Source organism: Musca autumnalis, unplaced genomic scaffold, assembly GCF_047663935.1.
Source record: "Musca autumnalis isolate F117 unplaced genomic scaffold, ASM4766393v1 scaffold_2, whole genome shotgun sequence".
Taxonomy (NCBI): Eukaryota; Metazoa; Arthropoda; class Insecta; order Diptera; family Muscidae; genus Musca; species Musca autumnalis.
In genome coordinates this window covers 1,825,952-1,848,513 of record NW_027411755.1, presented here as the reverse complement: position 1 = coordinate 1,848,513, position 22,562 = coordinate 1,825,952, and the positions used below count along the sequence as shown (strand labels likewise).

General features: G+C 32.4%; 3 protein-coding genes across 6 annotated transcripts in view; 1 reads left to right on the top strand and 2 right to left on the bottom strand.

The window, feature by feature from the left end:
* LOC141393505 (uncharacterized) overlaps positions 1-22,562 on the bottom strand; it is a 231,911-nt gene that overhangs the window by 15,579 nt on the left and 193,770 nt on the right. The window lies entirely within an intron of this gene.
* On the top strand, positions 849-6,671 carry LOC141393509 (uncharacterized). 2 transcript variants are annotated; one of them, XM_073966535.1, is made up of 5 exons: positions 849-1,008; positions 3,487-4,329; positions 4,380-4,566; positions 4,619-4,784; positions 6,073-6,671. In XM_073966535.1, the coding sequence occupies exons 2-5, from the start codon at positions 3,487-3,489 to the stop codon at positions 6,404-6,406; spliced, it is 1,530 nt and encodes a 509-aa protein (XP_073822636.1). In that variant the 5' UTR covers positions 849-1,008; the 3' UTR covers positions 6,407-6,671. The 2 variants fall into 2 exon arrangements, with proteins under 2 accessions (XP_073822636.1, XP_073822635.1); XM_073966534.1 differs by lacking the exon at positions 849-1,008 and having other exon boundaries at positions 3,442-4,329.
* The window catches only part of LOC141393495 (carbohydrate sulfotransferase 4), a 52,648-nt gene continuing 37,102 nt past the window's right edge, over positions 7,017-22,562 (bottom strand). For all 3 annotated transcript variants that reach the window (XM_073966509.1, XM_073966508.1, XM_073966510.1), the window contains 3 exons: positions 8,402-8,581; positions 8,132-8,333; positions 7,017-8,062 (listed from right to left, as the gene is read on the bottom strand). In XM_073966509.1, the coding sequence (XP_073822610.1) occupies positions 7,940-8,062; positions 8,132-8,333; positions 8,402-8,581 (505 nt within the window). In that variant the 3' untranslated portion in view covers positions 7,017-7,939. The remainder of the gene's footprint in view (positions 8,063-8,131; positions 8,334-8,401; positions 8,582-22,562) is intronic.

Here is a 22,562-nt window from a genome sequence, read left to right as displayed (position 1 = left end):
GTCGTTTGTGTGCTAAAGAAGACTCGCAGCACCACGACATCCACGAAATGAATATAAAAAACGCATTGGAGAAATATTTTTCGGTGTACACGGTGTAAACGCCTAGTAAGAAATTAACAGTCTGTTTCTATATGTCGAAAGAAGAATGTGTGTGAAAGGAACACGTCCAAACTCTTGTGTGTTTTTCAAATTTGTTTTTTGTTTTGAAGCAAAAGTAAAATTTTTCGAAAATTAAAGTTCGGGTGTGTTTCATTCGCACACATTCTTCTTTCGACATATAATACAGGGTTATCATGAATAAAAATTCCCTGCGGAATTTTTCCCTTTCCCCAATTTTATAATTTTTTATTTCCATATCATGGCACAATTAACCAGGTAGTGGCATCGTAAAATTTTGAATATGTTATGTCAAAACTTTCTTTATGTTGTTGGGGAAATTACAACAAAAATAATTTTTTTATAAAGGGATTTGACTTTTCATATTCTATCAGCTGGTGTGATACCACTACCTGGTAGTTCTGCCATGTTCCATATTTATGTCCAAAAATGGAATATTTTTGTCGATTTGGCTAGAATATTCCATAAATAAGTGATTCTAGGAGTTTTCAACTTTTTAAAATATTGATTTTAAAATAATTTCACTTTTTAAAATTATTTTCCGTGCGGAAAATTAATATTAATATTCATGATAACCCTGATAGAAACTGGCTGTAAAGCCGCCGTTTACAACTGCTTTTGCCGGTTTTACCATTTTCAAAAGTAAAGGAACAGACCAAAAGATTTCTTGTGGTGAATCGTTGTAATGAACTATCAGCTGGAATTTAAACTGGAACGTTTGTTATTTCGTATGGCACTGAAAAATTAAGGAAATTGTGAATTAAATCAAAAATGGTACTAAAACAAATTCAAATCCATTTTCCTAATTTTTCCTTATTTTTCTAGCAGCCTGCTACAAAAAAAAAAAACAAAAATTTCAATTTCAAGAATTTCAAGAAAGAAGATAATCATGTAAGTAAGTATTTTAGTATTTTCTCGAGAATATTTCCTCGAGAATATTTCCTCGAGAATATTTCCTCGAGAATATTTCTTCGAGAATATTTCTTCGAGAATATTTTCTCGAGAATATTTCCTCAGAATATTTCTTCGAGAATATTTCCTCGAGAATATTTCCTCGAGAATATTTCCTCGAGAATATTTCTTCGAGAATATTTCCTCGAGAATATTTCCTCGAGAATATTTCCTCGAGAATATTTCTTCGAGAATATTTCCTCGAGAATATTTCCTCGAGAATATTTCCTCGAGAATATTTCCTCGAGAATATTTCCTCGAGAATATTTCCTCGAGAATATTTCCTCGAGAATATTTCTTCGAGAATATTTCCTCGAGAATATTTCCTCGAGAATATTTCTTCGAGAATATTTCCTCGAGAATATTTCCTCGAGAATATTTCCTCGAGAATATTTCTTCGAGAATATTTCCTCGAGAATATTTTCTCGAGAATATTTCCTCGAGAATATTTCCTCGAGAATATTTCCTCGAGAATATTTCTTCGAGAATATTTTCTCGAGAATATTTCTTCGAGAATATTTTCTCGAGAATATTTCCTCAGAATATTTCTTCGAGAATATTTCCTCGAGAATATTTCCTCGAGAATATTTCCTCGAGAATATTTCTTCGAGAATATTTCCTCGAGAATATTTCCTCGAGAATATTTCCTCGAGAATATTTCTTCGAGAATATTTCTTCGAGAATATTTTCTCGAGAATATTTCCTCAGAATATTTCTTCGAGAATATTTCCTCGAGAATATTTCCTCGAGAATATTTCCTCGAGAATATTTCTTCGAGAATATTTCCTCGAGAATATTTCCTCGAGAATATTTTATTCTATATATTTATCAAATATAATATTCTCAATTGCTTCACTTATATAAGAGAGATGAATCTTTTAACAATAATAAAAATAATAAATAGTATAGATAATAATTAATTTATAGACGAATTTTTACATGCACTATTCAAAATAATAAAGATAATAAAGAGAAGTAACGATAAAAATCTTAAAAAATACACCTCAATGTCGAATTTATAGTCAACGAAAGCTAAATAAAAACAAAAAAAAAAGCAATTGATTTATTCTTCGCTTGGCGAATATAATAATTCGCAGCTCACGATCCACCTCCACATTTCAGGGTAACGCAATTGGGATTGCTGGGATTGCACAATGGTTAATATAACGGGCCAAACCGCCACACAGTGTGGCATCAACGACGCGATCTTCGTCGCGAAACATGTAAATGCCGCGATTCTGGGAAAAAAGTTAGTAAATGTTTATATGGAATATAATTAATATAATGGTATTGCTTTTACGAATTTCGGATACTTCTGAACGTATCACCTCACCGATGTATTCGATTATCATTGTGTGTTTTTCCATATCACGGGCTGCGTACAGGCCCGTTCGCGGTACGCGGTTTACCCAGCTATTCAGTTTTTCTGGTTCGGATTTGTACCTAAAGGAGGAAAACTCCGATCGTAGTATCGTAGTAATTATTTTGTATGGATGATGAAGTGTTGGCATCCTCGGCGCTTTACGTCCCCGAAATTTTTTCAAATCATAAAAAGGCACTTTGTTGGGTATGTAGGCAGCACCGAATTCACCTTCTAATTCTTGCTCGAAAAGGTTACTGTCGACTTTCTTTTTGAGGGGAATTGCTAGAGGAGCAATTCCGCCAACCGAACATATTGCACACCCCATAATTAACATTTAGCTGCGGTTCCAAGACTTGCATTGTGGCATTTGACGTAAATGCAGCATCAAGTTTTCTATAAAAGAGTCGTCCTCTAGTTTAAGCGATTTCCGAGATAGCTTGTACTTAGCGACATTTGCTGAAACATTGGCTGCGCGCCGCTGACGGGCGTTTCTTTGGCATTAGAAGTCGTCAATTGCTTACGTTGTTTTTGTTGTTCACGCTTCCGTTTCTTTTCTTACGATTATCACTGTCTTTTGTGACGGGACTTGAACCTGATGTCACCGATGTAGGACTATGGGCTTGTGCTTGGGCCTGCTGCTGAAGCAATAATTGTTGTTTATTAATAATATTCACCGGGGGCTGATATTCCCTGTCGGAGTGGATGCAACTGAGTTTGTGGGTGTACAACTCGGCGTAGAAGCTGTTGATGTTGTTTGGCTTGTATGTTGGTGATGTATTGTATACTGTTGTAGGGTTGTGTTTGTTCGTCTTGTTCTGTATTTGTGTGGAGGTACCGACCTTGAACAATGCTGCTGGACATTTTGTGATTGGGCTTAGATTTTGATTGGAAACTTGTTGTTGTTGTTGTTGCAAAGATTGATCCATGCTTTTTTCAATCAAGCCTGTAAAGTAAATGTTAATGAATGTCTAAATGTTAATGTCGTTTGCTCTGATTGCTTGTCCTTTGTATCTTCAATAATTAAATTTAATGATCGCGTTGAAATGGTGCAACAGATGTATACTTTCTTATTGGAAAATCCAAATCCCAACAACTCCTTAGACTTGGAATCCATTCGTATCAGATTTCATGTTTCTGAAAGTGAATTTGAGGAAAACGTGGATATCGTAGTTGGCGTGGAAGATCCTGTCAAGATCGACAAAGGAATTAATGATAAACATGTTTTGAATTCGCACCAATCAGAAGCTGATGAAAATTCTTATGGCTATGACGAACGAGAAGAAGTCAACTTTAATGATACTGATTCTGACTGTAATATGGATCCTATTAAAGATCGGAGTGGCGATAATATTGCTGTTGAACCAATGCTGAATGCGGAGGAAGAATACAAAAACTTAGATGACAAATGTAAAGTTAAACGCAAGAAAAAGAGAAGATGTATAATTGCGAAGAAGGATGCCACCATTATAGACTTTTTATTGGACGCAAAATGTAAAGAGTGCGGTGAACACATGCATTTATATTCTTCATGTTTCGAGCATATGCGACTTAACCATGTCGGTGGTAATGAAAATAGAAACTTGAAGTGTCCCGTGTGTTGTAAATCACTGAAAAGTTGGTATAATTTTGAACGACACATGCGTACCCACATTCCAAACGAGGAGCGTAAAACAACACAATGTACCGAGTGTGAATCTCGATTCACATCTAAAGCTCAATTGGAAGCCCATATTAACTATAAACACCGAAAAGATAAACCTTTTATTTGTGAAGTTTGCGGTTTGAGTTTAAGGACATACTCGAATTTAAGACAACACCAAATTATTATACACACTGACATTAAGCCTTTCGAATGTGAGGTTTGCAAAAAGACATTTAAGAATAGTTATCGCCTGAAGGTAAGCATTAACTAAATGTATGTACTTATTCTAAAAATTCCAAATTGCAGGTACACATGGATACGCATAGTCCCAATAAGCATATTTGTTCTCTGTGTGGACTTCAATTGAACTCAAGAGCTACACTGAATCGACACTTTCTGGTACATTCTGATGACATGAAACATAAATGTGACTACTGTGGCAGGGCATTCAAGCGGGCAAAAGCTCTAAAAAATCACTTGATATTGCACACAGGTAAAAATAGTCATTAATATTCACACGAAATTCTACTTATTTCAAAATTCAGGGCTAAAACCATATGCTTGTGAATTTTGCGAACGTACCTTTGCAAATGGATCCAATTGTCGCAGTCATATGAAAAAACTCCATCCTGATCAGTTGGCTGCATTAGAAGCTTCTGGGAATAAGTCGCATACAACAAATATACCTAAATTGCAAACCTTAAAAGCAGTGTAAGTACATAATTTATTTTCTGTTACATATTCGGCTGGTAACACTTTGTGACACGAAAAAATTTAACGATAAACGAGAAGTCACTTGTATCGGTGACGCGGCATATGATCCCCAAAAAGCCCTCCTGAAGCTTTGAAAACAGAAAGTGTATTTTTTCAGGCTCATAAGCTCCAAAGAATTTTGGGGGTCGAGTATGGATGGCAACTGGTTGGCAGAACTGAAAATCACACAATTAAAATGAGTGAAACAACAGACATTTTTGTCAAAATCAGTCAATCAATATCAGTGTTTTGAACCTTGTGGTATTATTATAATTGCAAAAAAGTATAAATTTCAATGCAGAAATTGAATTTTCTATTAAGAAATTTACTATCGACCACGCAACTGGAGTTGGGTTGTCCTTGAAGATAATGCTTGATGGATTTTATGAGCCTGGTAAAATGATCCCTTTTGATATCAAGGTCTCAAGTGAAACAAATTTTAAGGAAAAGTTAGGCGGGGCCGATGTAAAATATGAATATGTAAAATATATATAGGAGCTATATTCAAGTCTAGACCGATTTCAATATAATTTGTCAAACCTATTCTAGACCAAATTCCGTTACACATTCCGAACATCGAAATTGGACATAGCATAATATGTATATGGAATTGTGTTTGGAGCTTCAAATACATGAAATCGGCCAAAATATATGTATGGGAGCTATATACAAATCTGTACCGATTTCATTATAATTTGGCGAAAAATATTTGTGAACCAAATTCCGTCACACATTCAAAATTGCATTGAAATCGAACATATATAAATAAAATATACATGGGAGCTATATTCAAATCTGAACCGATTTCAATATCATTTGTCAAATTTATTTCTAGGCCAAATTACGTCACATATTCCAAATTCCATTGAAATTGGACATGCATAGTGTGTTTGGTGAATCAAATACATGAAATCGGCCGAAAATATATATGGGAGCTATATCCAAATCTGTGCCGATTTCAATATCATTTGTCAAATTTATTTCTAGACCAATTGCGTGTTTAGTGCATCAAATGCATGAAATCGTCCGAAAATATATATTAGAGGTACCTCCGATCCTGATGATATATCTCCGGATCAGCACACAATTTCAAAAATTAATATATGTAGGCTATTTTACTTTTCAGGAAGATCTGCTCAACGGTTTCGAGCCTAAAAATTAGAAACAAATAAACGTACAAACATCTTCCTCTTTTATAGATAAGTTCATAGCTTTCATTTTATATATATTTTTTCTCTATTTTTAGAACCAAGGGAGCTGAAAATTTAACCCCAGTTGTTACAAAATTCAGTGGATGTTTTGCATTTGGAAAGAAGCCACCAAACAGCTTCAAACAATCGCAAAAATCAAATAACATGAAAGCTGAATGCAACTCCAAAAAATCGAGTTCTGATCAATTAAATTGTTCAATGCCGCAGGACGGACTTCATTTATCTCATACAAGCTTTTTATCCACCACTGAACCCCAAGTACCTGATAATGCTGCAAATACCGCATCAATAACAAATTTGCGCAATATTGAGCATATTCAGAACGCAGTATCCCCTTCAGATAAGCCACCAGATGGTATTTGTAACTAGACCGAATAATAGCCATGAATTTCCTAAAAACTACATATAAACGATATGTATATGTAAATATATAGTTCATCAGATTTATTTATAACTTTAAAAATTGCCATATTCCAAAAGTCATGTGTATATAAAATAGGCATATATGTAAATAGTTGTATTATTTTTTTACCAAATCTATTTACTACAATTTGTACTGAAAAGTAATAAAACTGTTATGCCTACCTATTTTAATTTCAAACGAAAAATAATAAAAATAAAAAATATCCTTTAACACTTATCTTAATTTCACTAAAATACTGCTGGGTATGGTCGATCGTTCTGTTTTTTTCTGTGTGTGTGTTTGAGGTAATTTTGCGCATTGTGAAATACTAGATGAAGTACCAGGCGAACAGAATTTTCAGTAGGTCGGCTGCAAACCTGGGCGCCTCAAAGTATGCTTTCAAAAAATTCGTCAAATTTACAAGTAAGGATTCTTGTTAAAAAAATTTGAAGCATATTTTTAGGCCCAAATTAATTAGCATAGACACTAAAATCATGGACATAAACCACAAACTAAACATACTCCCTGCATTTCAACTAATTCACTTACCTTAACTTCAAAATGAAAATAAAAGACTTGATTTTAAAGATTTTATTTCGTTTTTTTTTTTTAATTCTAAAGAAATTGATTGGTGGTTGCTATTGCTTTTGCTTGAATTATCAATTTTATTGCGTATTTAAAATTGATATTTAATTGTTTTCTTAACATCCACAATGAAGCACTGCGGATTTTTATTCACGTAACAATTTATTATTAGTAAAAATTAAATATGTAAACGTGGATTTTGTGAAACATTATTATTGCAGTGGAATATCAAACCATTTATATGTAAAGTGGGGTATGTTTACAAATTAAAAGCGAATTTTCCGCATTCATGATATGAAAAACCATACATATGTACAATTAAATTCTAACAAGAAGGACAGCCTTAAATAAACATAAATATAGTTGCAGTGTAAAATACGTAGTTTTTTTGTTCAGCTTATAAATATCTAAAGTTATCTAAATTAAGCTTATGTGTATAGGTAAAATTGTTTTTAACATTATACTAAAATGTAAACTAATATCGAGTGGACTTAAAATTCTACTTAAAACTAAGCAGTTTTCTCATTTAATGTTATTATTATTTCGCATTGCACATAGTTTTTATTAACATTTCAGCATAAGTGTTATGTCCGTAAATCGTTTTTGTGTTCTTTTTTAATATTCTGCCATAATATAATTATAGCATCTCTTACATACTAGGAAACATTTCTTATACAACAATGTGTATATAAATAGATGAGCGTGTGTTTATTTGATAATGCTCCTCAGTTTGTTTAAACAAAGTTATTTATATGTTTATAACACAAGCAAAAAATACAAAAAAGTTCTTGATAGCCAAACGAACGAATAAACATAAGAATTTTTCTAGGTCAAGCTGTATGTAAAATATCTTCTTTTATGAGACTAAGAAATTGTATTTCTTGGCGTTGTCAACGCTGGACATTCAAATTATCTCACGTAAATGGAGGCGGCAGTATTATCGGATCAAAATTGCGTGCATAGTCAGTAAAATTGCTTATACGACGATATCCCCACAAATCCATAGCTGTGATGCATGAATTTTGTATGTGTTTAATCTGAAAATAGATGCAACATTTTTAGATAAGTTAGTAAGTAGTGGTAAATGTATTTTCGTTGGGCCTTACATCTGCTTGGGTTAAGTCTTGTATCCAGTGGAATGGAGCCGATTTAGAATCCCGGAAAGTGGAACTAACACCACCAATGTTAACTTTAGTATGGGTATCTAGAAATTCTTCAACCAATGGATCAAATGGCAAGCCATAAAATTGCAGCAATTCTTGGCTCATTTCATAGGGATCCAATGAAAGATCTTCGTATCTTAAAGTCCTACAAAATATATGTTTTATGTAGAGATACATAAAATTATTATAAATATTCATTTTGGTTAAACATACCTAAATCTTGATGGGTATTTTTTAAGAAGAATTTCTGCAGCATGATAATCGTCTTCCAGATCTTTGCATAAAATTTGCGGTTGATCACAATCTGGATTATCGTAGCACCATGTACGATGACGCCGTGATTGCATTGTTCCTCTGGGATCACGCACCAACAATATAATGTGTATGTTCAAACTGAAATTAAAAAAAAAACAGGCATACAAATTATTGCAACAACTATATATGTATATTTAGTAGAAAGAAAATAAATTCATTTAAAAAAATTGTGAATAAAATTAAGTGGAACAAATCTTTATTTAGCTATATCCCTTTGATGCATTTTTGGTTTATGTGTAAAGAACAGCATTTTCCTTCCATTCTACAAAATGTATCTCATGATGACAGACAACTTTTTAGTTTTGGTCTGAAATATCACATGGTCGGCCCTTTTTCACTTTCAACTCAAATTACTGTAAACCAACCATCACGTTGTATCAAAAATTTTATGCCTATATCTAGGTTTTTCTACAATGACAATACGAAAATTATTTTTAGCTCTTTTATATTGAACGGTTGTTTTGAATTTATATTTTAATTAGAATGATATGTTTTATCTTAACTCACAAACAAAATAAAGTAAATTGATAAGTTTGATTATAACACAGTGTTGTCGTAAGTTCCCAAAAGAAAAACAAAAAAAAAAAAGTGCCATGGATATTGAAATCATATTAAAACTGAGAAATCTTATATCTTATCGATATAAACTGGGACACTTGCATTCTCTGATTTCTATATAAAGTAAAATATATTTGATCATTCAGATCAACTCCAAAGATAAGTTAATGAAAAGTTGTTGTCTTATTTACTCTTCAGAATAATTTGCAATAGAAAATAAAAACCATCTTTCTTCATGAAATAAAGTTATTAAGTAAACCTTGTTAGAAAAGAAACCCCACACACATAGTTTTTAAACAATATACATGTTCTAAAACCTGCAAGAATATTCAAATTTTTACTACTATAACAACGTTTTCTTTATGATATCGAAAAAAATAGTAAAATTCAAGAGATTCTTGTAGTTCTGAAATAGACATATTTTAACACAAAATAGTGTCATATAAAAAGTGGTAACGAAAACAAGCTGCAACATATTTTTTATTTATTACAATAAGGGTCATTATTATATGTGTCTTTAACTATCTGATGGATTTGAAAACGCAAAATAAACCAATTTGGAGGCATTAAAAATACAATTTTTATATTGAAAGTTAATGCAAAGTAAGCTCCTCCTTGAAATTCAATCATCATTTTTAACTTTAAGTTAACCAGAACACTATAAATCTGTTCGGCAAATCCAAACTTTAACAAAAGAAGACTTATAATAATGGGGGTAGGTTAGGTTAGGGTTAGATTGAAAAGAGGGGCGAGTAATCGCCACATGTCCTGGTGGACATACACATAAACCATGAAGTAGGCCTGTTGTGCGCTCTAGTCTAAGTTTTTGGTTTTAGGTCGTCTACAATTACCTGATTAAGATCTGGTATTGTGTCTTTCCCTAAAAACTGGGATCTGATGTTTGCGAAAGCGGGGCATTGGCAGAGAAAATGCTCCAATGTTTCATCATCCTCTCCGCATGCCCTGCATACGCTGTTGTCTGCACAATTAATTCTTTGCAGATGAGCTTGTAAACCCAGGTGACCTGTAAGAACACCTGTAAGTCTACTCAACTCTGCTTTACCTAGCAGTAATAGGTTTTTAGTTTTTTCCTCATTTGGGTCTCCCCATAGGATTTTTGTGGTTTTCCCTAATTCCTCTCTATTCCATAGGGATAAGTGGACATTTTTTGCCCAAGTTTTTAACTCTAGCCGGGACGCGTTTAGTGGCTTTGGTTCGCTAAGTTTACGGTTGCTAATTCCCTTCCCTTTGTTGCCAGAGAATTTGCTATCTCATTACCTCTATTCCCCGCATGTCCCAGTACCCATATTATACGCACCGTGCCATGCTGAGTATAGCTGTTGATCGAATTTATACAATCCAAGACTGTTTGTGATTTTACTGTCTTGGATGTTATTGCTTTGATTACAGTTTTACTGTCAGTAAGGACGTTTACAGTAGTTGGTCTCGTGTTGGCATTAAGCCAGTTCAGATACTCTGTGATCGCTCGGATCTCCGCTTGATGGACCGTATTGTGATCCGGCAAACGAAGAGATATTTCGGTCTCTGGTTCTTCAATAAAGAGACCCAGTCCCGTTCTCCCACCTAGCATGGAGCCGTCTGTATAACAACAGTTTCAGTCGGCATTTCTGCTAGATTTCCGCCGATCAACGAGTCTCTGTCTAGAATTAATGCCTCGCTAATGGGGGTAAGTAAGTTACCATATAAAGGAGAAGATGTTCTACTTTTCTATGTATACGATTATATCATTTTTTTCTGCCGTCAAAAGTTTCCAAATAAACTCTTAAAACCCCATTTCCTGAACCCGAAAATTGTTATGCAGCGAAATATAGGCATAAAGCCCAACATATACGAGTATATGCGTCAATATAGTACGATGACAGGCCAAATAGGAATCTCAGAACATTTGTCCATATCAAATCTACCGTTACGTTCCGAAAAATAGGAGTGGAAATGGCCAAATTATTATGGTTATTCTTCTTCATATTGCTCTATTTTGTATTTGTTTAATTTTTAAACAAAATAGGAGTGTAAAAGCAAAAAGGATAATAAAAATATTTTTAGGTGAATTTTAAACCAAAATTGACAATATTATGATTTAAGTAGTGAATCTAACATATTTGAAAACTGCATGAAAAAATGCCCTATGGTGGTGGCCAAAAACAGGTTATTGTCCATGCGTCGATTTTTTACATAAATGGATAATTTATTGACCAATACAATCAATTTAATAGGCAAAAGGAATGGAGTAAGAATAAAGTATTTGTTTTACGTGCAGTTAACGTGTTGAGGACTTTATAACATTATTTAACTGAAGAGCAAATCCCTTAAAGGTACGATGGTTTTAGGTTTGGTTTACAGCCTTAATAAAGGTGCGCATTAAACCTAACCTACCTTGTAATCATCGACCATGAAACATAAAAACATACAATAATGTCAACTGAATGTATCCAAATTAATATGTCAAACCTGAGCAGTTTTTTATAACTATTTAAATTATGAACTGTTATGTGGTCATACATAATATCCATTATATTTTTTATTGCTCAAAATTATTTAATTACTATTTTGTGTATTATTAAAATGATCAGCTTCAGTGATTGCTAATAAAATTAATCATAACCTGACGGAAGTAAAAACAAAACATGTATGTATGTTAAAAATAAAGAAAAATATCGTACAACGAAACAAAGTTTGGATGCACACCAGGCAAAACGAGCCAAAGAAGTTTAGGTAACCACCTTTCAACAAAAGAATTTGCGAATATTTATTCAAAAAAATTTTCGCTGCTTCCTTTTCCACACACAAGAGTTGTAGATTTTAACGGGAAAAATGTCACATATAATACATTTTTACGAACTCGACTTATACTTTTTAATCTGTTATACAACTGGTACTTATAAATCTTATTAAGACACACAATTTTCTAAAATGAGCATACATCTATTTAAAATACACACAAACTTCTGGTTTTGATTTTAACTTTTGTTGTAACAATTTCATTTGTTGAATTCGAAGAAAAACATTAAACGTCAAACAACTTGATTTTAAATTTTGTTCAACTCTACATTTTTTAGTCATAGTTTTTAGAAGACTTTCAACGTTAAATTGATCCATATTGTGTCGATAGTAATGCAGAAATTTATGCACACGGGTAGAGGTGTAGGGTATCATATAGTCGGCCACGTTCCCGACCAATGTCTTTGCTTAAAATGTCAATCTTCACGTTTTTCATGACATGTATAAATAAACGTAAAATTGTCTTGCGCTACCACTACCATAAGGGGGCATATCCGGCAAAGCAATGATTTCTGTCGGATAAAAAAATACAATTGCCTTTATCACGACGAATACACACATTTTCACTCTTTAGTATCATTAGCGGTAATGCCACATTGTGCAATTAAATATATCTCCGTCTTCATTGATTTATTGCACCAAACAATAAAAAAATTAAATTTATCGATATTCCACCGTAACTGTTGCGATTCTCAATTTCTTAAACACATACATCAAACGCTATATTATTAACTATTCCAAAAATTGTTTTTAGAGAAACCTTTGCTCGCTCAGTTACCGCCGGTTATATGATGCTCATACTGTAAAACTTATTTTTCATGTTAAGGGGTTACCTCCATTTGTCAATTTCAAAAAATTTAAAATTTTTTGTTAGCCTATTTTGAAGCAAAGTACCACAGAGTATATGGTAATGTCAAGTCAATCAGTACAAAATTGACTGCGATATGATCGTTGGAAGGGAAAATACATTGTGTTTTGTATGTAGTAAAATATAAAATTTAAACGCGTATTTCTCGAAATAGCATTTTTTTTTTAAATTGTAGTGGCAATAATTCCTCGAAAACGGCTGTACCGATAATTTCCACAATTTCTTTACAAGTTTATTAGGTATGTGATGAATTTCGAATCGATTTGCAATGACAACGATGTGCCCAAAACATCGAATTTCAATTCCATATTGTTTCAATTTCATTAAATTCCCACAAACTAAAAACGGACTGGTGATCCCAGTTGAAAGAAGAAAAATATAAATAAAAAGCACTTTCTTAGTCTTGGCGATGGCAAAAGCCGAAAAAATGTAATAACAAATAAAATTGTGTTCTTGTTTAAATTGGTCTATATGGAAGTTTAGTGTGGAAATTCTTGTCCAATTACATGAGGAGAACTTTACAAACAGTGCAAAAAATATTAAGCGGATGTCTTCCTTCACTAATCTAGAGTAAAGAAACATGTTCAAAGTAGATTTTATGATCCGTGTTTTTTTTTATCGAAATATCAAATATTTTCTTAACAAAATATACTAAATAAAGGCAAATAAATGTAAATGTATCTATTTGTTTAAATTTCAAGCTTTTTTCCTAAAAATATCAAAATTCATTACATCGTTTATAAATCGACCACAAAAATATGGCCGTTTTCAAAACGAGAAAAATAAACGATTATCGAATTGCATCACACGTCTTTTTGATCAATTTTTCCATAGAACAAAATGGAATATGAAACCGATATCGAAAACAATTCGATCTCGGAAAATGTACATGCATTACACCTAAAGTCATTTTTGACTCATTTTGAGCTCGAAATCGATTTCCATCACATACCTGGGGCCTAATTACGTGAATCGATTCGATCGAGTATTTGCTCGTGAAAAAGATTTCGACACGATAAAAAAGCGGCATGACGAGATTCGATCGAAATCGTTGATCGAATGTTTAGAGAGTAACCGGTAATCGAACTATGAAAACCATTGTGTACTATAGGGAATATTATGAAGGTAGATGTAAAAAAAGGTGTTTTTTGAAAGCAGGAACAAAAAACAAAACAAAATTATGAATGAAAAATGTAAATATTTGTGGAATTTGTTGAACAATACATTCAATAATAATTTCGGAATGAAGTTGTGCTATGAAAATAAGAAAATTATTTAATCTTGCAAAATCTTTTTGACATTGTTGTAACGGATTGCTGATACATCTACCTTAATAATCCTCTCTCAAAATAAATGAGAGAGAGTTTGGTGGATGTTTTGCATTAGCCTCTCTGAGAGAATATTTCCTTTGGTAAACAACGGGGGATGAATTGTTTAAAATGTACTTCCCTTATACAATAAAGGCTATTAATATTAAATATTTTCTTTTTTCCAGAAATGCTTATTTTTCAACTTATTTTTTAACGACTGCAAAAGCAATTTTTGGTTAATGATTGCATGCATTTTAATTCTAAATTTATCACAATTTCTCAAAACGACTGCAAAGGACTTTTCCCAATTTCTCTTGTTATATTGTCTAAAAAATGCTGCCAATTATTTACTAACATCGTTTTTCTTCTATAAAACGACAACAAACAACAATTTTTACATTTTAAACAAAAAGACAATAAGGAAATCTTTCATTTTATTTGTTTACGATAGGTAATTTGGCCTCGAGAAATTACTCGCAAATTTATGCTCAATTACTCGATAATTTTACTCGATAACGAATTTTGTCATCCCAACTTTGAGTACTCAGGTCGAAACAACTCGATATCGAATCACATAATTAGGCCCCTGTATATTTTTAAAATCCCCTCGGTTAAAGGCAAGATTATTAGGCACTTAATGCGCCCACAAAAATACATGATGATCGGTAGTTTTCATGGAAAAAAAATCATGAAATGAGATTTCTTAAGTTGCACGACTGGGGGTAACCCCTTAAAGATTTTTGTTTTGTGTCATCATCCTCGTCGATAAAGTCTTTATCAGTGTGTAGGTTTCGTTCACATTAACAAACAATCAGAATTTACAAAATGCTATTTTAAGTTTTTAATCTTATTCTGGGTTTTTTGTTTGCATGACATATAACAAAAAAGTTGAGTTCAGTGTCGACTTCAGTTTTTTATTGAGTAGTATAATTATATATAATATTTTATTATTAGATATCGTATTTTTTAATTTAAATTTATGGATTAATAATGGGTGATCCAACAAGAGGTAGTACTTTTTTCAACAGACTTTTTTTGACAGATCACGCGTTAGTCGTGTCATTTGTTCATGTTATTTTATTTCATGGAAAAGCTTACGCCTCTACAACGTTTACAAATCGTTCAACATTATTACGAAAATTCGCGTTATGTGAAGGTGTGTTTCGAGCCTAATTTTGTTCAGTGATGAGGGACATTTCTGGAGAAGCAAAATTGCCACATTTGGGAAGAAGAGCAACTTAAAGAGATTCAAGAGCTGCCACTTCATCCAGAAAAAATAAAACGTTTGTGGGTCGGTGGAATCTTCGGACCCTATTTCTTCAAAATGATGCCTGTTAGGACTTCATCGTCAATGGCGACCGTTATTACGCCGTGATAACCGACTATTTTATGTCTAAAATTGAAGATCGTAATCTCGGTGACATTTGGTTTCAACAAAACCGCGCCACTTACCACACATCGCATCAATCAATTGATTTATTGAAAAAAAAAAAAACACTTCGGTGAGCACGTTTTGGACCAGCCGATTGGCCACCAAGATCGTCTCATATCTCTCCGTTAGACTTTTTCCTGTGAGAATATGTAAAATCAAAATTGTATGCGGATAAAGCCGCTTCGATTCCGGTCTTGGGGGAAAACATCGGATGTGCCATTCGCTAGTTATCAGTCGAAAAGCTTGAACGAGTCATTGAAAATTAGACTCAACGGATGGACCGTCTGAGACGTAGCCTCGGCCAATATTTGTTAGACATAATCTGCAAAAAATAAAGGCCTGGGTACATAGTATAAGCTGCCTCGCCTGCTTACGTTGCTTGCTCCAGATAAAAGAATAAAAAAGAAAAGGGCAACCCAGTTCGAAATTTGCTCGGCCTTCTTAATTCTTTTATTTTTATTATGTCAGAAATGAAGCAGGAAAGCAAATCAACCAGGCAAGGCAGCTTATGTTCCCAGGCCTTAAATGTCATCGAATGTTCTTTAAATATAAACATTCCTCATTCAATTTAATTTTTCTGTGTTTTTTTTTTCTTTAAAGAAAGTAGGAACCTCTAACTGAATCACCCTTTATATATATTTATTTGACTTAATGTCCTTAAATAATTCGTGTTATATTTTGCCTGAAACCCTTACACTTTAAGTTCTCAAACGTATATAAACTTATATTATTCGCAAGGGTTAATTAAATATGAACACAATGTAATTTTATATTTATGAAAAGTGATCAAAAAGGATAACAGCAACAACAACATATTAATATAAGGTAATGACACATTAAACTTAATTGCCATACCCAAGGTAAAAAAACACATTATACAACATTGTTCATATTGCAAACAACACAACTGTGTTTATTTCTAGATTTTATCCACATTTTAACAATACACAAAGTACCCATGATTGCATAACTAGTTTGAATATATTTTGAGTGAAAACTGAATTTGACATTGATGTCTGTGAAATTTCGTATGCTTCAACGTGTACCTACATAGCACAGATTGGTTTGGAGATGCTATCCATCGTATGTATAAATGTACTTAGGATTTGAATCTATTAACACACAATCTCGAGTGGATAGCTTTCGGTTTGATATAACACTTGACTTGATTTTGTGAACGTAACTCACACTCTAAAATAACAAATGGTAAAGTAACCAAACAACATTATTTGTAACTCTTCTTCTGCCTCTTCAAACATTCAGAAAGTCCTTGAGTTTATGTGTTATATAAACTAGCTCTTGCGGAAGATAAAATTAAACATCATTGACGATAAAAGGAGGACGAATCTTGAAGAAAAAGTTAAAATGTGGGGATATAAAATCCGAGATAAGCTATCGTATTCTCCATTGCCATTACTTGCATGATAATATGTACTATCGCGAACTAACTACTTTCTGAAATTAGAACCCTTGTTTAACACTAAAAGGCAAATTAAACAATAAAAGAACAGGAAGTTTAGTTTAAATATTTTTCTTCGATTCTAAAACGTGCTTCTCCAATAGTTAAATAAATAGGAGCTGCTAATTTGGTGTTACTACTTCTAAAAACCTAATGTTTTATCTCTTTTTAGGCGTTGTTTTATTTACGTGCTTTTAGAAATTACTATTGGTAGCAAGTATGTAATATAGCGTTAAAACTCAGTTAAAACGTTCAACATTTCGATTTCCGGTGTACAAAATTCTTGTGGGTAAAACAAAGACCATTTACTAAACCTCTTCAAAATTGGAAGAGATAAATCCTTCTATTAAATACGACAGATAAATGACATTTGTGAAAAAATGTTCAACTAGTACGTGCTCTTCTTCAAAATGGAAAAAATCTTTTCAGCGACATTGTCCATAAATGCAGTGGGTGTCAATATAAAAATGTTAACGATAAAGATAAACATGTAATTAATTATTCAAAAATAACTTTGTAGCGTGAATATAAATATAAAAGTTTATAGAGAGGCCAAACCATAGTTTTTGTTTTTTAAATTGATGCATAACAAAAATCGATTAAAATGTAAACAAATTAGTATTATTTTATGAAATAATTTAAGTGTTTCTGAAGGATAATTGTTTCCGCCGTTATCTAGGCAAGAACGATCATAAGTGCCCTTTTTAAAGAATTCTGCTAGACATTTCTAGTTTTTACAGGAATATTGGCATAAAAACTCGATTCATTTTTATATATATTTTTTTGTGATACACCATTTGAGTGCTCAACTTTTCTTCTTCTTGTCTTCCTATAAAATGTTATCAATATCATAAAATTATTAAGTTATAAATTTTTCACATCAGCTTGAATCAATGAGACTTACACCCATTGTACGTGAAATACGATGTATGGGAGTTTCCTTAAAAAATACTCAGTTGCACAAATTGGAAATTGTGATAGCTCACTAGTATTGACCTCTTTTGCAAATGCAGTTAATAAATTTAATGCTAAGAATATCTTACTTAATATTGGTGACTTTTGTTGAAATGGATATTCGTTATTACAATTCAAAGCCAAAGAATGGAAAAATGGGATGTACTGGCGACTTTTGCAACTATCTCCGTTGCTTGACCACCTACTCCAACCCACTTTACATCACCATAAAGTTGATACTTTCCTCTTGAATTGACAGGTATTGCTTTTGTAGTACCCATAATAGGAAGTGGAGATATTCGCAGACTTTTTTCCATATACGTTTTCTGCCCATTCCGACCACTGAATATTATCAGACCATCACCAAAATCAATAGGCTTCTTCCTCTCTGGAACCCCCTCAAGTCAACGTAATAAAAAATGATCACGGCGCTCTTGAAGCAAATTTAATTGGAAGGTGCTTGCACCTGGGAAGTTTTTGCAGATTCTGAAACTACAATGTTCATAGATGAGAAAAATCAAAAACAAAAAAAAAAAAAAAAAAAAAATCGCCGGAACGCTTTTTAAATAAATCTCGATTCAAGTTGACAGTTTTAGGGGTTGTTTAGGTTATTGCGATTTTGCCGCAAGTCCTATCAATATGGGAATGAAGAAAATTTTGTAACTATCAAAATTCTCTACAAGATTGACCTTAATGATATTTTCGTAGGTTTTACAACTTTTGAGATATAGAAGTTGTAATTGGGACAATTCAAATTCAATTCTGTATCGCCCCCTTATAAAACAATGTCATGACTGCAAATTCCCAACTTAAACTTATATATCTAAAAAATTTTACAACCTAGGAAAAGTTATATTAGACAGTCTTGTAGAGAATTTCTACAGCTTCAAGATTTTCTCAGGTCTCATATCGATAAGACTTGCCGCATTCAAGCAAAATCGCGAAACTAACAAAAAAAACCTAAAAAATGTAACCTGAGCATCTGTATCTCAAAAATGGTATAACCTGGGAACAAATAATAAAGGTAATTCCTCTGGAGAATTTTCACAGCTACAACATTTTCTTTAGCACCATTTCGACAGGACTTGCGGTTTCCAAGAAAAATCGTGAAAACCTAAAAAACACCTAAAAATGTGAATTTTGACCGCGATTTATTTAAAAACCCCTAAAGGTATTTTTTTCTTCGACCTTATTCATTTATGTTAGAAATAAAACTTTTTGAGCTTTAGGTCAATGTGGATTTTTATTTATTTTATTTTTCCAATATTTCGCAATTGTATAAATTGCATCCTCAGGGAATCTACAAAATAATTAATATTCTTAATATTGGTATCACAGCTATCGACTAATAATAAGAACAAACACAAAAGATACATTCTGACACTGAGATCGCTTACATGTAAAAATTCTAAAGTCAAGTAAACTTAAAAACTATGATAGGATTCACTATCATCGTCGCCGGTTAATATTGCACTGAGTTGCTTTTGCATATTGCACTATCTCTTTTTGAGTGTCAAATGTCGGTAGCAGTAAGCAGCATTGTCGGTGTCGGTCTTGAAATTGATTCTCTCTGATGTTGATAAGTTATTGATGTGAAGCATTTCTAATGTAAGTCTTCGGCTGTAGTTGTTTTCGGTGCCTAGTATGCGTGTTTTCTCAAAGTTTGGATTTTTCTCAACTGTGAACCTTGCTGTTCAGAATTCACAAAAACTTCCCCTGTGTAAGCGGGTTTCATTAAAAGTTAGTTTAGGCGCACCATTCATGCCATTGTTTTATAAGGGGACGATACAGTCAGTGCATTGTCCCAATTTGAACTTCTATATTTCAATAATGGTAAAACCTACGAAAATACCATAAAGGTCAATCTTGTAGAGAATTTTGATAGCTACAACATTTTCGTTAGTCCCATTCTGATAGGACTTGCGGTTTCCAAGAAAAATCGTGAAAACATAAACAACCCCTTAAAAATGTCAACTTGAATCGCGATTTATTTAAAAAGCGCTCCGGCGATTTTTTTTTTTTTTTTTGTTTTTTGATTTTTCTCATCTATGTAGTTTCAGAATCTGCAAAAACTTCCCAGGTGCAGCACCTTCCATTTAAATTTGCTTCAAAAGCACCGTGTAATATAGATCGAACATTTTTGAAGTTTTATCAGATGACAAGCTTTCTATTGAAAATCTGTTAGAGTCCCCATATACCAATTCATGCAGTGCAAATTATTATAAAAAAGATTATTACAAACGAATTGTTTTACAATTAAAAAATATATTTTTTGTTATTTTTGTATCAGAAAAAAATTGTCGTTGTCATAAATTGTTCGTTATACCAAAAAATAACACTACGACAGCGACTACGCCAACGACTACAAAAACGTCTACGCCAATCATTTTGATTGTAAAAACTGTAGGGTTGATTTTTCTTTTGGATTAAAAGTGATGTAATAACAATTCTATTAACATTTGTTACCAAAAGAACTCTTTAAAAATGTATATTTTTGCTTTTTAGCACAAATATAACCATAATATCAATGAGTCGTTACGACACGTCATCTTGCAATTTTGGCTACGACAACGCCAACCGTAAAAGGGTGAATATTCATTCAGGGTTCGGAATGGGCTAAAAACTAATGTGGAGAAAAATTTAACGTTTCTTTCTCATGCATATATGTATCTTCGTTATCCGTTACTGTTTTAAAAGCAAAGCCTGTCAATGGAAGAAGAAACGTTCACCTTTACAAAGGTGCAACGTCTGTTAGCGTACCATTTTTTCTTGAATTATAATGACGAATATTCCAGCTTTGTTGGTTACATTTTAACAAAAGTGGAATATAATATACAAGACATTATAAGGTTAAAATTGATCCAAATTGCGCTATCTAAAGTCGTCAAATACTAGAGATAAAGAAAAAGACGCCAATATCCCAATTTCCAATTTTTGAAATTATATTTTCAATGCGGATATCTCTGCTTCTGTTGGACATATTCCAAAGAGAGAGTTTGATATTGTAACTATTTGACTATCTAAGCTTTAAATTAATACCAAGTAAGTAAGTAAGTAATGCTACAAAGATTTACAAACCATGAAACATGTTTTGAATTACAAATTAAATATTCCCATTTTAATGAAATAATATTAATTTTAATTGATCTTTTAATTTTTACTTCCCCAAGTGCTCTCGTTCTATTTTTATTTAATGGAAAATATAGAAATTGCATTTTTGGACTTTTCTTTTCTTGCCAAAAATGTGTTGCAAGAGTTCAAGGTAAATTGTATGTAATGCTTAAAACGACACAGATACGTTCATATAAAATGTTGTATGACATAACATATAATGGAAGCATTTAGGTGTGTGCAGTACAAGTATATATGTATGTATATGCGCCATTTATTGAGAATCAATATTTATAACTCAAGTCACAATGTAATATTCAAAAAAGTAAAGCTACAATTATTTTTATGGTCCATTCAGTTTTATTAATTAATTATAACGTATTTAAAAAAGATACGTATTTCGTATTGTGGTCACAATTTGTGCTAAGCCTCTTAATCATTTTTATACAAAATGTTCGGTTTTATCGCTTTGATTTCTTATTTATATTAATCTTATATTACAGAGAGCGACCAAATTCGTCGCTGTAAGCGATAGTGGTTATAAACCATATTAATAAAATGGGTTGAATTTATTGGTCTGTTCCAGAACTGCAAGAAGCTACTAATTTTTACTATTTTCTTCGATTACATAAAGGAAAAAATGTTATCGTAGTAAAAAATAGTAGCTTCTTGCAGGTTCTGGAACAGAGCATATGTTATATATAATGAATTTGTTTTATTAAATAAAATTCAATTCAGTTTTTCATTTTATATATTAAATTCAGTTTTCGGCCGACTTATTAAATTAAAATAGGATGTCGTACGATTTAAAATAGTGTGTGTAATTTTAATTTCGTTGTTAATAGCTCAGATCGGAGTATTGAAAGGTTCTCCAAAACACTTTGTTTGCTTGTCACATCTTTTGAGTATATACGATTTTGTAATAAAGTGAACTGTGTTTTCTCTAATCGATCTCTGCAATCGAACGAACCATTTCATTTCACTCAGAAATCCCCATATATATTCCTGACCGCTTGTTTGAGTTTGAAAAATACAATAAAAAGTGGAGAGATGGGATTCTTCTTAGTATGTTTCGTCGTTATAACCGATAAGAACATCCAAATATATGACAAAAACACGATACGTTGGTATGTATATTCGATGTTTTTACAATCGATATTTATTTGTGTGAGCTATAAAGGGCAGAAATTCGGGACTTTTGGATTTCATCGTTATAACTGATAGATATGTCGTTATAAGCGATTTCATCCAAACCAAAAATAAAAACATTTTGTGGTATTTTGACACATCAATTTTTGGGCCTGATTTTGTCAATGTAAATACACTATTTGTTCTCAACTTATTGGAATTAAACTTACTTGCTGATATATCTGATGACGCAATAATTGAATGTGCAATCAAATGCGCATGAAATCTTAATTTGCAATACTTTGAAATATCTATAGATAAGATTAAATCACAATAAAATATATAACATAGATAGCATAATGATTTACGGTGTCTTATAAAATTATTTTTCAATGGGAACTAGGATTTTTGTTAGGGTTGGGTTGTTAGCTCTTGGCAAA